The sequence below is a fragment of the Atractosteus spatula genome, chromosome 12, assembly GCF_055471065.1.
Source record: "Atractosteus spatula isolate fAtrSpa1 chromosome 12, fAtrSpa1.hap1, whole genome shotgun sequence".
NCBI classification, from domain to species: domain Eukaryota; kingdom Metazoa; phylum Chordata; class Actinopteri; order Semionotiformes; family Lepisosteidae; genus Atractosteus; species Atractosteus spatula.
Genome location: NC_142717.1, coordinates 22,797,367 through 22,812,841, shown reverse-complemented (window position 1 = coordinate 22,812,841; position 15,475 = coordinate 22,797,367). Strand labels below are relative to the sequence as shown.

General features: G+C 37.2%; 1 protein-coding gene across 3 annotated transcripts in view; it reads right to left on the bottom strand.

The window, feature by feature from the left end:
* epb41l4b (erythrocyte membrane protein band 4.1 like 4B) overlaps positions 1–15,475 on the bottom strand; it is a 154,621-nt gene that overhangs the window by 20,993 nt on the left and 118,153 nt on the right. For all 3 annotated transcript variants that reach the window (XM_088929223.1, XM_088929224.1, XM_088929225.1), the window contains 2 exons: positions 12,110–12,235; positions 10,062–10,126 (listed from right to left, as the gene is read on the bottom strand). In XM_088929223.1, the coding sequence (XP_088785349.1) occupies positions 10,062–10,126; positions 12,110–12,235 (191 nt within the window). The remainder of the gene's footprint in view (positions 1–10,061; positions 10,127–12,109; positions 12,236–15,475) is intronic.

Genomic DNA, 15,475 nt, shown 5'->3' with positions numbered 1-15,475 from the left:
GGGAGTGGTGGTTGTGCTTGCTGTGCTGGACTCTCATCCGAAAAATAAAAGCGCAGTTTCTCATTCAAACGAGAGCCTGAATCACTGTGTCAGTCCTTGCCGAACCCGAAAATATTACAATATAAAAACAGCAGCTTTAATTCTTTTTAAATAAAGCTTAAATTCCAGTGTGGTATCATCAGAAAGAGTGAGCTGTTGCGCATACTTTAGAAAAGACATGATTTCAGACTGCGTTCTTTTACAAAGATGAGATTTGCGAAAAGTAATGAGGCAAATATTGTAGAATTATTTTTGATGGAGACCTTGACAGCAGGTGTTCCAAATCCTGATCCTGGAGGGCAAACACCAGCAGGCTTTATTTCCAGCTGAGATTAATTACCTAACTGAAGGTATTTTATGTTACTCAAGTAATAGTTAAAAGGCAACCTCCAACATGTTTAAGAACAGTCAAAAGTTTTACATTAATCCCACTATTAAGTCAAGGGTTCAACGGTGTAACAGATCCTGGCTGGAACAAAAATGAGCAGGTCTGCTGGATCAGGATTTGCTACTCCTGTTCAGTAGAACACGTTAGGAGTTTTCAACCAAACCACGGTCAGAATCCAGGATCAAATTTAGCTTTAAATGTCATTTGAAATGTCTCAGTTTGTTAAAGAATGGTAATACTATGCCAGGAGGGGATGCATGCAATTTAGTAGTGAGTTCAAATATGCAGAAATAGTGCACGGTGATTAAATACTGACATGCAGTAGGTAATAATTCAACACCATGTTCCACAGTAAAATACAAGAATTTGGAAAGTTCAGACATATGAAGAACGCACCCACTTAAGTACTGTAAGTATTGAACTGGGTACGCCACCATTTCTGACAACAGCAAGAAAAGACCCCAGAGGAGGAGGGGATGCCCAAGGCAGTGCCTCTATCTTCCTAATAAGTTCCCTGTACCAAATCTGGGACACTTAAACTACCATGACATTAAGTCAAAGCACCAAGGCCCTCGACCCCTTGATAATTTTTCTCTGGAAAAAGAAAAAAGTCACATACTGTATATAGAACCACAGAACCCCTGAGGTACACCAGTACACTCACCAAACACCACCTATCCAGAAAATGATGACAAAACTGAACATGGTAACTAATTCTATCAATGTAAAAGTACTGTATAGGCAAACTAATCAGAAACCAAACTAGAGGATAACTCTATGGCAATTGGATTCTTGGATATAGTCAACACGGATTTTCAAATGGTATGTCTTGCTTAACTTGAGAGTTTTATTTAATAAACAACAACCATGTAAGATAAAAACTGAACAATATAATATAGAATATTTAGATGATGAAGTCCCTCATAAAAGCTTAATTCTCAAAATGCAGATAGGAAACACAGAACAGAGAGTATAGATAAAGAATGTTCAAATTTGGTAATGTAATTGGCGGAGTACCACAGAGATATGTATTAGGACTATTGCTCTTTCTCATTTCTATCAAGGATCTAAATTCCAGTCTAGCGGGTAAACACACCAGTAAAGTACGCAGATCATGCCAAAATAGAAGAGTTAGCAAAAATGCAGAAGCTCCAAAGGAAATTCAAAAATATTTAGCTAGAATTCAATACTGGGCAAACATTTGGCAGATGGCATTTAATGTAGGCAAGTGCAAAATACTATCTGCAGGTAGCAAAAAAAAAACTATGAATACAAAATGAGGAAGACTTAGGTGCTTATGTCAAAAAACCTTGTCACCACAATGTCAGTCATCATTTACATCTTCAAGACAATGTGAGGAAGCAATAAAAAGGCAAACAAGGGATGTTATTGTATTGTACAATGTATTAATTTAGGGCATCAGTGCTATAAAAAAGATATTACTGCTGTATTATCAGTTCACAGATCAACCAGGCACACTCCTGTACTCAAAGGCTATATGTACTCCATCATGTTATAAAACTAAACCTTATTAGTTCTGGATAGAGAATACTACAAGGAAACCTGATTCAAATATTCAAAATCTTCAAAGGCACTGACAGTCAGTCAACTCAATGGACCTCTTCAGAATTAACAGTAAAACATGAACCAGAGGACACAAAAGGAAATCAAGGCCTTTCTTTACAAAAACGATTGTGGGAGCTTGTCTGTTGTCAAAGCTACATTTCCTGACTTCTTTGAAGAAATGGCTGACTGAAATCCTCAGAAAACCTAGCTTTGGGCAAACAAATGAACTAGAGGGGTCGAATGGTCCCAAAACCCCACAATTTATGAGGTAAACAATAGATTTGGTAAAAGGTGAGTGAGATCTCAGTACCAAATGAGAATTATTGAAAAAAATCTAATTTGACACCACCAAACTTTTTTACAGTTAAAAGGCAACCTAAACAAGGGAATGCAGAGCAAAATAAGGTGGTTATGTAGGTCTTATCTGAGCCTAATTCAGAGCTGTACAAGGAATGCCACAGAGAATATCAGTATCCTTGAAAGTAAGTTTACAATTATTCTACCTAACAAAGCAAGCTCTTTAAATCTCACAAACTTCTGCTTCCTCCACAGAAGTTAACACTAGAACTTGGAGCACTGCAGTACTAGATTACAGCTTCACTCAGTGATTCCGCTGTCATAAATACATTAATACACATCACACAGGGTTTTTTTTTAAGAAGTGGGCTGGATCATGCTGATCTGTTCCCTCTGGCAAACACATTATGTGAGCATTGTAGCAACTCTCCAGCTTCACTGTGGAAATATTCAGTACCTATTCCATTGTTTTTCACCCAAGACTAGCTCAGAGTCCTTCCCAATTGTGGAAGGGTTCTTGACCTTCTTGGAGCGCACTCTAACACAAATACAATAATAATTGTATTATTTTATTATAGCGCTTTTCTAGTCACCTAAAGCACTTTACAGGTAATGGGGACTTCCCTCAACCACCACCAGTGTGCAGCCCCACCTGGATGATCCAACAGCAGCCTTAGTGCACCACAACGCACAACACACACCTGCTATCAGTGGAGAGGAGAACAGAGTGATGAAGCCAGTTCAGAGATGGGGATTATTAGGAGGCCATGATTGGTAAAGGCCAGGGGGAAATTTGGACAGGACACCCCTACTCTTTTTGAAAACCATCCTGGGATTCTTAATGACCTCAGAGAGTCAGGAACTTCACACAAGACACTCATAAGGATAACATTATACATAAAAAAATAAGGAAATGGAGAATGAAAGATTATGTTTTGATAAAATAAGAACAGACTACTAAGACTGGAATGGCTGCCTTAAGTCAATACTGTATCAATAACTGCATTGTTTCTAAATGGAACATTACATACAGACAGATGCACAAGCACACAGATACTGTATGCACACAGAAACAAGGAGGCATACCATCATCGCCGTCTTAATTAATTATGTCAGAACGGTCGTACAACTGCATTTCCATGGCAATTAAATAATTAAGTTAATTTAGCAAAGTCCTTACAGCCCTCTTTAGAAGCTGATAACAATCAATTTAGCACAGGCTCAGGCTGAGCAGTGACATGTCCAGGAATCTGCTGTAATTAAGGGATCTGGCACAAACTCTGCAGGTAACAAGAAGTTACCAATTGCACATCTAGGGGGCTGATTCAAAGGCAAGTTAATTAATAAGCATGACAATTTTATTCCATCTGATTGTGTGATCTTTGACATAATTAATCAGACACACCACTGAAAGCATTGATACATGCACATAAATTTCTTAACTTTTTTCAAAGAAGGGTTTCTCTTTTTAATTGTAAAGTGTTTTAATGATTAATTTTTTCCATATCTGAATCCCCAGACTATCCTACCAATTCCCCCCACATCTTTCCTCTCCTCTTGTCTCTAAATGTACTCATTATACACAACAGTGTAAGACAAGACTCTCCTGACCTGCTGTTCTTATCCTAATCTCCCAGATTTATGTACATTTTCCAAGCTTTTCCAAGATAATACATCTTTTTACAATTTAAGTCCTTCAGACATTGTATTTAAATTTCATTAAATTTCTTTGCTCTGATTATGATATTTAACATTTTTTTTTATTAAAATGTGAAATTTAGAACACAGACTGATGGGATCAAAACATAAAACAGAAAATGTTACTCAATGCAAACGTGACATACAGTGGTGTGAAAAAGTGTTTGCCCCCTTCCTGATTTCTTATTTTTTGCATGTTTGTCACACTGAAATGTTTCAGATCATCAAACAAATTGAAATATTAGACAAAGATAACACAAGTAAACACAAAATGCAGTTTTTAAATGAAGATTTTTATTATTAAGGGAAAAAAAAATCCAAACCTACATGGCCCTGTGTGAAAAAGTGATTGCCCCCTAAACCTAATAACTGGTTGGGCCACCCTTAGCAGCAACAACTGCAATCAAGCGTTTGTGATAACTGGCAATGAGTCTTTTACAGCGCTGTGGAGGAATTTTGGCCCACTCATCTTTGCAGAATTGTTGTAATTCAGTCACATTGGAGGGTTTTCGAGCCTTAACCGCTTTTTTAAGGTCGTCCCACAACATCTCAATCGGATTCAGGTCAGGACTTTGACTAGGCCACTCCAAAGTCTTCATTTTGTTTTTCTTTAGCCATTCAGAGGTGGACTTGCTAGTGTGTTTTGGATCATTGTCCTGCTGCAGAACCCAAGTGCGCTTCAGCTTGAGGTCACGAACAGATGGCCGGACATTCTCCTTCAGGATTATTTGGTAGACAGCAGAATTCATGGTTCCATTTACCACAGCAAGTCTTCCAGGTCCTGAAGCAGCAAAACAGCCCCAGACCATCACACTACCACCACCATATTTTACTGTTGGTATGATGTTCCTTTTCTGAAATGCTGTGTTACTTTTACGCCAGATGTAATGGGACACACACCTTCCAAAAAGTTCAACTTTTGTCTCGTCAGTCCACAGAGTATTTTCCCAAAAGTCTTGGGGATCATCAAGATGTTTTCTGGCAAAACTGAGACGAGCCTTTATGTTTTTTTTGCTCAGCAGTGGTTTTCGTCTTGGAACTCTGCCATGCAGGCCATTTTTGCCCAGTCTCTTTCTTATGGTGGAGTCATGAACACTGACCTTAACTGAGGCAATTGAAGCCTGCAGTTCTTTGGATGTTGTTGTGGGGTTTTTTGTGACCTCTTGGATGAGTCGTCGCTGAGCTCTTGGGGTAATTTTGGTCGGCCGGCCACTCCTGGGAAGGTTCACCACTGTTCTATGTTTTCGCCATTTGTGGATAATGGCTCTCACTGTGGTTCGCTGGAGTCCCAAAGCTTTAGAAATGGCTTTATAACCTTTTCCAGACTGATAAATCTCAATTACTCTGTTTCTCATTTGTTCCTGAATTTCTTTGGATCGCAGCATGATGTCTAGCTTTTGAGGATCTTTTGGTCTACTTCACTTTGTCAGGCAGGTCCTGTTTAAGTGATTTCTTGATTGAGAACAGGTGTGGCAGTAATCAGGCCTGGGTGTGGCTAGAGAAATTGAACTCAGCTTTCCAAAGATGTGATAAACCACAGTTGATTTATGTTTTAACAGGGGGGGCAATCACTTTTCACACAGGGCCATGTAGGTTTGGATTTTTTTTTCCCTTAATAATAAAAACCTTCATTTAAAAACTGCATTTTGTGTTTACTTGTGTTATCTTTGTCTAATATTTCAATTTGTTTGATGATCTGAAACATTTCAGTGTGACAAACGTGCAAAAAAATAAGAAATCAGGAAGGGGGCAAACACTTTTTCACACCACTGTAACTGACAACAGAAGAACATAAAGTTAAAAAGGGATAGAAAACTATTTGAGCAGTATTCTATTTTTGGGTTTCTAGTACTTTTTGATCGAAGGATCTCATGCATAAATTTAGGATTCCAGGAAACCTGCATCAACAACATGCCTGGATAGGCTGTTCCATACTCCTACAGCCCTTTGTGCAAATATGTATCTCCTGATTCCTCTTTAATAATAGCTTTCTGGATGTAAACACAGTATTTGAATATCAAGTTGTTAAGAAATGACTTATTTATTCTTAATATATTGTAAAGCATAAATTAATAAGCTGGGTTTGTTATATTAATGACTGAAATAGGACTGGATGAGAAAAAAGTACATCACCACATTTCTGTTCATGCTCCTTAATTTCATAACATTAAATGTAATCATATTTTCAATTAATATTTTTTATACATACTGTACATGAACATGCTCCATCTTTTGAGTGCATGGGTGTCAGAGGCAGCTGAAGCCTTTAAAAAGGCCTAATCCAACTTCAACAGAATTCTTTCTTACAGTTTCCATGACAACAAATAACACAGCTCCTTCACACATAGTTAAAAGTAAATTTTTAATCACCACCTCGACACTCTAAGACACTGAGACAGGGACTAACAAAAGGTTGTGTGATCAATATTTTAAAGAAGGCTGTTTTCACCATGTTCCAAATCATTTAAACCAGAGGGGATCACTATTTTTTAAAATACACAATACACAGCAGTCTCGGCTGTTGCCAGAACTCAAAATAAAAAAAAAAGTGAAAAAAGAAAACCCTCCCTCTACATACTGTACAGAGCCACAGACAGCAGCAGTCATTTCAGTGTGTTTGTTTCTGCTTTTTAACTAAAAAAAATGAAATCTCTTGTTTTCATGCCATCCTCCATTGAATTTCTCCAGCAAATTACCACCTGTAAACTGAACTAAAAATATTCTGTCTTAGTGTTTGTAAGCAGGACTAGAGAGAATTAATTCAGACTGGTATTTGCAGTAGGTAGATACAAGACAAAATATACTAAAAACCTTCACTGCTCAAGTCATCCCTACAATAAATTATGCTACAAGGAGCTTAAGGCTTTAAGTTTGATTTTCAGCTTGACATGGCAAGTGTTAGAACTCACTCAGACCTTCTGCTGTCTCATGTAGGCTACAAACAGTCTACAAACCATGAAATAAGTGAATAATGTGAATGACCTTATTTAAAACAAGGCTGGTGCTTCAAAAATATTCCTCCATAGTGAAATGCCAATAAAGGTTTAACAGCTCTGTTCTTCAGAGGTATTGCTAGCAAGAAATGACACAAATCATTATAGTTTATCCAGCAAAAGATGTAACATCTTTATTAGATCCAAAACAATATGATTGTTACTAGAAACTAACCAGGAAAGTCTTGGGATGACATGCTTTTAATCATCAAAAGAAAGTGTTTTAGATTCCACTGTCAGTTTAGTGCTGTGCTCAGCTTTCTCTCAGAGTCCTTTAAACATACAGATCCTCAGCTCTGACCTGAACAGCCTCGGTTGTACAGGCCTGGGACTCTGCCAAGAGACACTCTGCAATCTAAAGTATGTGCCCCATGCAGAGTGCTGTAGTAATATTCCTTTTAGCAATGGGAGGGCGGTCAAGGGTTTGCAAATATTTATGACAATGACAATATAAATGAACTCTATTTCATAATGCTGAGAAGTAGAAGCATCTAAACAAGTCTATTTATGCTTTTTGTGTATATGAAGGTTAAAAAACCCAATAACACCTGGGCTGTTTTTGAGCTGTACAGTGCCCTCCAAAAGTGTTGAGACGGCAAAGCTGCCTGTTACTGCTTTCCAGTCATACAAGTTACTGTACATTTATGATCATGAGAGCAATATGAATGTTAAGTACATTTGATTTTTGGGTAATTCCATTCCATTTAAATTGAACACAAAGCATGTTTTTGTTCTAATATTATCAAATGTATATTTGATCACACTTGAACCAAAAATATTTTATGTTCAATTTGAAGTGATCTTAAATATTGGGGAACAATTATTCTAAGTAATGTCAGAAGTGCAAAAGACAGCATTTGGTTGTATGCCTTTGAAGTACAGTAATAAAACTGTTGTCTATGACTCAATGACCTAAAAAAAAACCCGTAATCATCTGAGACTTTTTTGCCAATTGGATTTAAATCTAGATACTGACATGGCCAGTCTAAGATTTTCCACGTTTTTTTCCGATAAAATCCTGGGCTGCATTGGCTGTATATTTTACTTAACTGTCACGTTGCTTGGTGAAGTGTTGCCCAATAACTATAGAAGCATTTTCATGTATTTTTAGTAAACAAAATGTTTCTGTAAATGTCCAAATTTGTTCAGTTGATGTTATAATCATTTACATCGCGAATTAAAATGGAACTGCAATGCTATTTTTATACAGTATTTCAGATTTACAATGCATAATGATGAGTGCATTGAAAACCACAATTAAATTTCTGTGGTGAAATGTCTGCTGTACAACCTGAACTTAATTTGCTCGTACATCACATTACATTAGGCATTACGGTGATTAGTGAGCAGGAAGGGCCATTTCATGCTACAATTTGTTCAAAATTTTGCTCTCACCTGTGGTGAGACCAGGGATTTGTGACAAAATGAGGACTGTACAGCATTTTCATAAAGCTCGCGATTTTGTGCATAATTCTGAATTTGTAAAATTTTGTGATACCATAAATTAATTTTGTTACCAAGATTTAATAACTGGTCTGAGAAATTGGGACTACAATTCCCCTTTTGACATGTGAGTCAGTGACAGCCTGTGACATGACCTCTACCTGGCTTCACAGAAGAGGTGACTTTCTTTGAAGCATCTTAGGTATTTTTTTTCCTATACCTTACCTTTTTCATCATTTAAAAAAAGGTTTATCTCTCCATAAAACTTTCTTCCACCTTCCTCGTGGTGCATGTTTTGTAGCAAAAACCTTCGCTTTTTTGTTCTAGGTGCTGATGAGAGTTTTACATCTTGCAATGCAGCCATCTAATTCTGCCGTCTCAATCTTCTGTGAACTGTGGATTTTAATACCCAATCTCCTGTGACCTGTGCATTTTGATACCTTCACCCCTGCACTCTGGAGGTTGCTGGTGATTTCACGGACTGTTATTTTAGGATATTCCTTGACAGCTCTGATATTTGTGTCATCAACTGCAGGAGTTTTTCGTGGTCAACTTCATCTTGGCTAATTGGCAATTATATCTGTGGTTTCTTTCTTCTTCAGTATATTCTAAATAGTTGATTCTGATACTGAGCTTTTCTTTTAGTTTTAATTTTGCCTGCTTTTTTAACAGAAAGTTTTTTTTTATTTTGACTCCAAAAACTAAAGTCAAAGTGGGACAGCTCTTTTATTAACCTATTTACCAAGAACAAATACTGTACCTGCAAGAGACATCTGTCATACAATTGCCTCAGTACTTCTTCTCTTTTGAAATAAAGAGATTAAACACTACCACTTAACACTTGTTTAAATGACTGAAAAAATAGGTATGAACTTAAAAGCAAAATACATAGGAATTGTACTTATCAGTCAATACAAAATCATAACAAAAGAAAACAATATTAGAGCTGGTGAATTTTTGTATACAGTATATACCCATTTAAAATGTATCTTATTTAATCTACACAAATCTACTAAACACTCAATTGTAACAAACCTACAGGAATTCATGGAATGGTTCAATCGCACATTCTGTCAAAATCATAACTGGAGTTCACCCTGCTGGAAGAATGCAAAGGGATTGGTCTGCAAATGTCTTTAGATCTTCATGAATGCTTGATCAATTTGGTGAAACTGATCAATACATGGATATTTAGTGTATATACAGTATAACATTATATATAATAATTTTTAACAAGATTATTTTCACCCTCATTCATCCAAACAATTAGACCAATTTAAAATTATAACTATACCACTAGGTTTTCAAAGTAGCATTTTCAAAATTAAACCAGCTATTATCACACTTAATAAAAGCTATTTGGAACTTAAGTGGTGAGGGCAGGATGAATTTGATTGTCACCCAAACAAGGACTATCATTCATGTTCTTAGAAAATTTCAAAGTATAGCTTAGTGATAGAAAACGTAATGCATGTTTTATTTAGGGGAGTGTATCCCTGGAACTGTTTTCACCAGATAAATAGAAACCTTGTGGTGTAGTGCATTACTTCTAGAAATGTAAGGACAATGTGAGAAAATGTTAGCTGCTTTCTCAAAAATGTCAATGGAGTGTAAGTGTGGTGAACTCCTATACTGACCTGCCGTTGTGCTCCTGTCCTGCAGAGTTTCTCCAGGGGTCTGGGCTTCCCTCTTCTTTCAGAGCCTAAAAAGGAAAAAGAAGGCCAGTGAGCTTTTATCTTACTTTGGACAGAGTGTGGAGAGATTCATCTCTGGGGAAAAAAAAGATAAAGGCTCATTGTGCCCCTTGCCACTACAATAAGCAGACACTCAATAAATGGAGAAGAAACTATTATGCAATCCTATCAATTCTTCCTCTCCACTCCAAATGCATTCAGAAAAAGAAAAGAAATAAACTGATCTTCACTACTTTGCTCTTTAGGTGTCTGAATGCAAAGTTGCAGAGAATTGTAGAAACCTACAGAGACTAAGGGATAATTATGAAGGGGTAAAGTGGCTTTTTGTTTCTTATTGTTTCTATTCTAGCTCAAGACTTGGGTTGAAAATGCAAACTGTTAATTTAATTAAGCTCTCAAAGGCTCAAAGGCCATAACACATAACACGGGCAAGGATTGCGACAATAAGTGACGACTACTGAGTTAAATGGTGAGTGTGGTATGTAACTGCAGTTTTATAACATTAAAAATGATGAAGACAAAGGCTCAAGATAGACATTTGAAGTAAATTAACAGAAAAGCAAGTTCTGAGCACCAGGAGGTGTATGTCAGTTTCTCCCCGACAGGTGTCTCAGGTATGAGTTCTGGATGTGAGAGATGTGCTGAGTATAGGAATGTTATCAGCTGGACAGGTCACAATGTAATGTAGCATCTACTGTGTGGCAAAAAAATAAACAAAACCTGGAGACTTACATGACAATTCAATTATTTAAAATGCACAAAAGAGCTCTCTACATCAATGCCTTGACAATACAAATCAAAGAGATTATCCTCTGCAGCAGTGCAGTGCATTTCATTCATTATTTTGGCTTTTAGGGTTTGTGCAATGGAGTTAACAAATTAGAGCCAGGTGGTAGTAATTCAGAATCAATACTGTTTCAAGGATCATTCTCCTCCTAGGATGTGGAAAAATCGCATTTGAGCCTAGCATAGCACCAGTCTGTTTTTTATCAGCGGGGTGCACTGTAAAAGCAGCTCGAGTGTAGTGAGAGGTACAGTATATGGGAATACCTAAGGCTGATTTTTCCTGGCAGGCTGCCTGAAAACTACTACTTAACACATTATGCACTTAATAAAAAGAACCGAGCCCAATTCTTGCTCCACTTATTGGCTTAGAATCCTGGTCTGTACTTGTAAGGAGCACTACTTATGAGGCATACACCAATTTTGTGTGTTAGGTGTCAGCCATGGTGTATCATGCTGTATGTTGCGTAAATGATTCAATAAATTCACTCACTGAGAAAGACTAACTTTTGCCTTGATTAACAAAATCCCTTCGTTGTGTATCTAGCCCATTTAAATAATACTACTGCAGATTGTGTGCCAGAATGACACAATGTGTTTGATCAAGAAATACAGCTCTTTACTTTCAGATTGTGCTGAGAGAAACAGAAAAATAATTTTGTAATTAAGACACAAAAAGGAGGTATGGTACAAGAGGCTTATAAAATGAACAGAAGCAATGTCTTGACTCAAGTGCATTCTAAGTGTTTACTGCTGAGATCTCCTAGTGACACAGAGATGATGAAAATTAGACTTTGCCTAGTGTGATTATACACTTTGGGCAGAAAATCCTGTTGAATGTGTTGAATAGCTGCATATAAGGGTTTTTATGCATAATCTGACAGATGAAACTATAAAGTCGTCTTCTAAGGCACAAAAATAAAACACAAGCATTATTCCGTTTCATTTCAATTCCTTATGGGCAATGTCTACTAACTTGTAAACATTGCATTCCAAAAATTAGTCTTATATTGGTATTGGACTGTTTTTTCTGTTTAAAACTCTGATGATGAAGGTAAAACTGTTAGAAAAGATCAGCATAAGGTTAATGCCACAACCTGCACAAAATGCAAAATTGGGCAGTTAACACATTGAGGAATCTCCTGGTTAATTGTAAAAATACTTGAGTAACCTCAATCGTCTACCATCTCGTGTTTGCGGATTTCTACCTGAGTCCCCACTCTGAAGGCAGCGTCCATCTGAGCCTTGAGGATGTTGCACTTGAGATGGTCTGGAATGACAGATGGAGAGGAGGGAGAGTGGAGGCTCTTCTCTGACAGATGTTTCTCCTCAGCCTGTAGGGTAATGAACAGGGAATTGCTTTCACTTAGGAGTGAACACATTTTACACTCCCAGTCCATGCCGTTTGTTGTAACAAACAAATAAGTTCTGGACCCCGAGATGAAGCTGAACAAGTGAGTTTATTTGGATGCAAGGAACAATACAATCGGAAATTGTTCAAAGATTATTGGTGCAGATGTCCAGTTTATATAACAAACTTCAGCCGTTTCTGCCGCTAACTGTTACCATGGTAATGGGGGGAGGCCACCTGTGTTTGGACATTCTCAAGACCTTGAACACTTTGAATGGCTGGTCTCATCTTCCCATAGTGAGGGAGTCTGTAGCTCACACTTGGAATCTCTTATCAGTTAACACCCGTCCTTGCTATAACTCCAAAGTGCTGAAGCATGGAGTGTGTTGTACCAAAAGAAGTCTTTGTGCAGAAAGACCCTTTTTTCACATCTCATATCTTTCTTCACTTTCCTCACACAATGTCTTTTCTTCACTTTCTCATCTCACATTACCACATTACCTCATCTCTAGGGATGGAGCTCTATTTCAGATGGACGAGAACCTTATTTTTTTTAAAAACTGTTTAAACATCTTTTATGAGAATGATAAGTAATGCAAATTCTAAAATACACTGGTAGGGCTGTAGCTAAAAATCTTCAAATGAAAACCTGCATAAAACATTTTCACTCATCAACCATTCTTAATTACACTGTAATATACTGCCCATATAGCTGAGATGGAGGCCAAAATAAACTGCAAATGAATTACATACTACAGTAAGTATAACCTTTGAATATATTTTCAAATCAAATTAAAAAAATATATGTTGCCAGAATTCCTAAACACAATTTAAGATTCAATGAAAAAAACATACAGCTTATTTTCTATTGGCTTTGCGCTACTGTAGAGTTACCAGTGCTGTCAGTCTCCTGTTTTTAGGCCACTATGAAACAGGATTATGTAAGATAATGCAATATGTGAAGGGAGTCTCTTGTTGTCACTTCATGCAGTTTGAGTGCGAGGTGTAGAAAGTTTCAGAATATGTAGCATAAGAATCCACAAAAAACCCACAATCATTTAAACTAGAATAGAAGGTGAAAGAAGCAAAGATTTCCTTCAAAAAGAAAGTTACATGGAGAACAAAGAACAACTGACAACCAAAATGAAAACAAGAATGATCAGGTAATTAGATGCGGTAAATGATTAGAGTATCATAAGCAAATTAAATCAGATATAAACTACATAATTAGCAGGCGATTATAATTTTATTGGAATCAACCAGCTTGGGATAGAATGGTTTGTGAATAATAGAGTGGTTGGTGGTTTAGCAAAGTCTAAAAACATGAAACTTTAAAAAAATGCTGAAAAAAATCAGATATTGCAATAATAAATATAGCACTTCACAGTAGATGTCTCTGTCAGTGATCCATCCTTCTATCTTTTTGTATCTAGAAATCAGAACAACATGGTTCTATTTACTATTAAGAGATTCTATACATGAAAAGAAGTATCTGATTTTTTAACATACTACCCTGTAATTAGTTTTTTTTTCAATTATGATTTACATAACAAAATAGAGGATGAATGAAGGACAAGATTGTATTCAAACTTAAGTTATTTATACTCCACATAAAAGCTGGAGCGATGCAGTTGAGCTTGCCCCTGTGGGTACTGCAGTCCTATTCAAATTCCAGATTTCTTCAGTGAAACATTCATCTGTGTTTCATTGTTCCTACCCCCTCTTGTAGAGCACTTCAGTTAATGTACTGCATTAAAGTCCACATGCTAGATGCTCCCATGCCGACATTTCATGATGCTTAAATATTAGAGAGAGTTCTTGTGCAAGCTGCACACTGTGATTGTTCTGCTTTTCCATTTTGATGACTTTTTTGTCTTATTATTTGCTACAGATAATGATTCTGAGTGCAGTGTTGATGACACTGTGCTGAAGCTTCAGTGTTGTATTTGATGCAAATGAAGTCGTCCATATGCGCACAAGCGCAGGGGTGTAATCAGTGTTCATCTCTTCCTCAGGCTCTTGACAACTCCTCAAGCCCCCAGTGAACGCTCCCCACCCCTCTTCCCTCCACTTCGTGGACTTGTACAAAAGGTACTTGCAGGCCCAATCAGTGCCTTAAATTCAGCCATGTCCAGTGGAAATTATTATTAATTGATGCTTGGGGTTTAAGATTTACCCTCTTCTAGGTTCATCTCAATTTCCTGTTAGCACGATTTCTCATGTTCCAATACTGTACATTACTCATTGCACAGGTGAAGCAATTTCTTACTTCCCCACCTGATCGGCTGGCTGCCTTATGGCTACCATACCTCACTGAGGTGAGTGCACTTCAGAGTGAAGGAAGTGGGTTCTTCCTCATACATAAAGCTATTTCAGGATCCTTAATGTTGAAAAACACTACACAAATACAATTATTCTCCTTATTTTAAGCAAAAGAGGATGTAATGAGCCTCATCTTATTATTTTGTGATTGTGGATTATTTTGAACAACTGGGCTATTGGATCCAACCACGCTTACTGGCCACTGTGGTTGATGCTGCCTCTTTGACCTTGTTTCTGTACCTGTCTTTTGGCATTGGTACTTCAGCAGTCTCTGTCAGGAAGGCCTGGTTGCTGGCAGTGTGCTCTGTGAAAGAGTACAATCGCTTGCAGTGTAGCTGAAGTGAACCCCTGCTGGGTTTTGGTGAACTGAAAGACGATGTAGTTGTTCTTACTACGTTCTCAGCTGTGGTTTTATTTGGTGTTATTACGGTTTTATATACAATTACCAAACTCTTGAAGATTCAAAATCATCCATTCTGGGTGCATAAAGAAGTTACTGAACTTTGTTGTGAGCTGCCGATTCTTTGGAAGGGATCGTAATTCTGTTTTAAACTGCATTGCAGCATCAAATCGACTCTTCCTGTTATTGTTGCCAATAATGCGAGATTCTATGGCATAAGATTGAAAGTAACACAGAGTGGACTTCAATGCTTTGCAAGCGCTGGAGAAATATGAGCCTATCAGGAATACATGTCAATTGTCTTCTGGTATCAAGCTGGAACTTTTTAATGCTCAGTCCCTGAGTTCTAAATCCATGCTCCTGTATGATTGTATTATTCATACAAAACATGATATTTTGTATATTACTGAAACTTGGCAATATCCCAAGATCAATTCACGTTTTGTCTCAGTTTTTATAGCTGGTCACATTTCTGTCCTCTGTTTCTGATAATACTGTTAT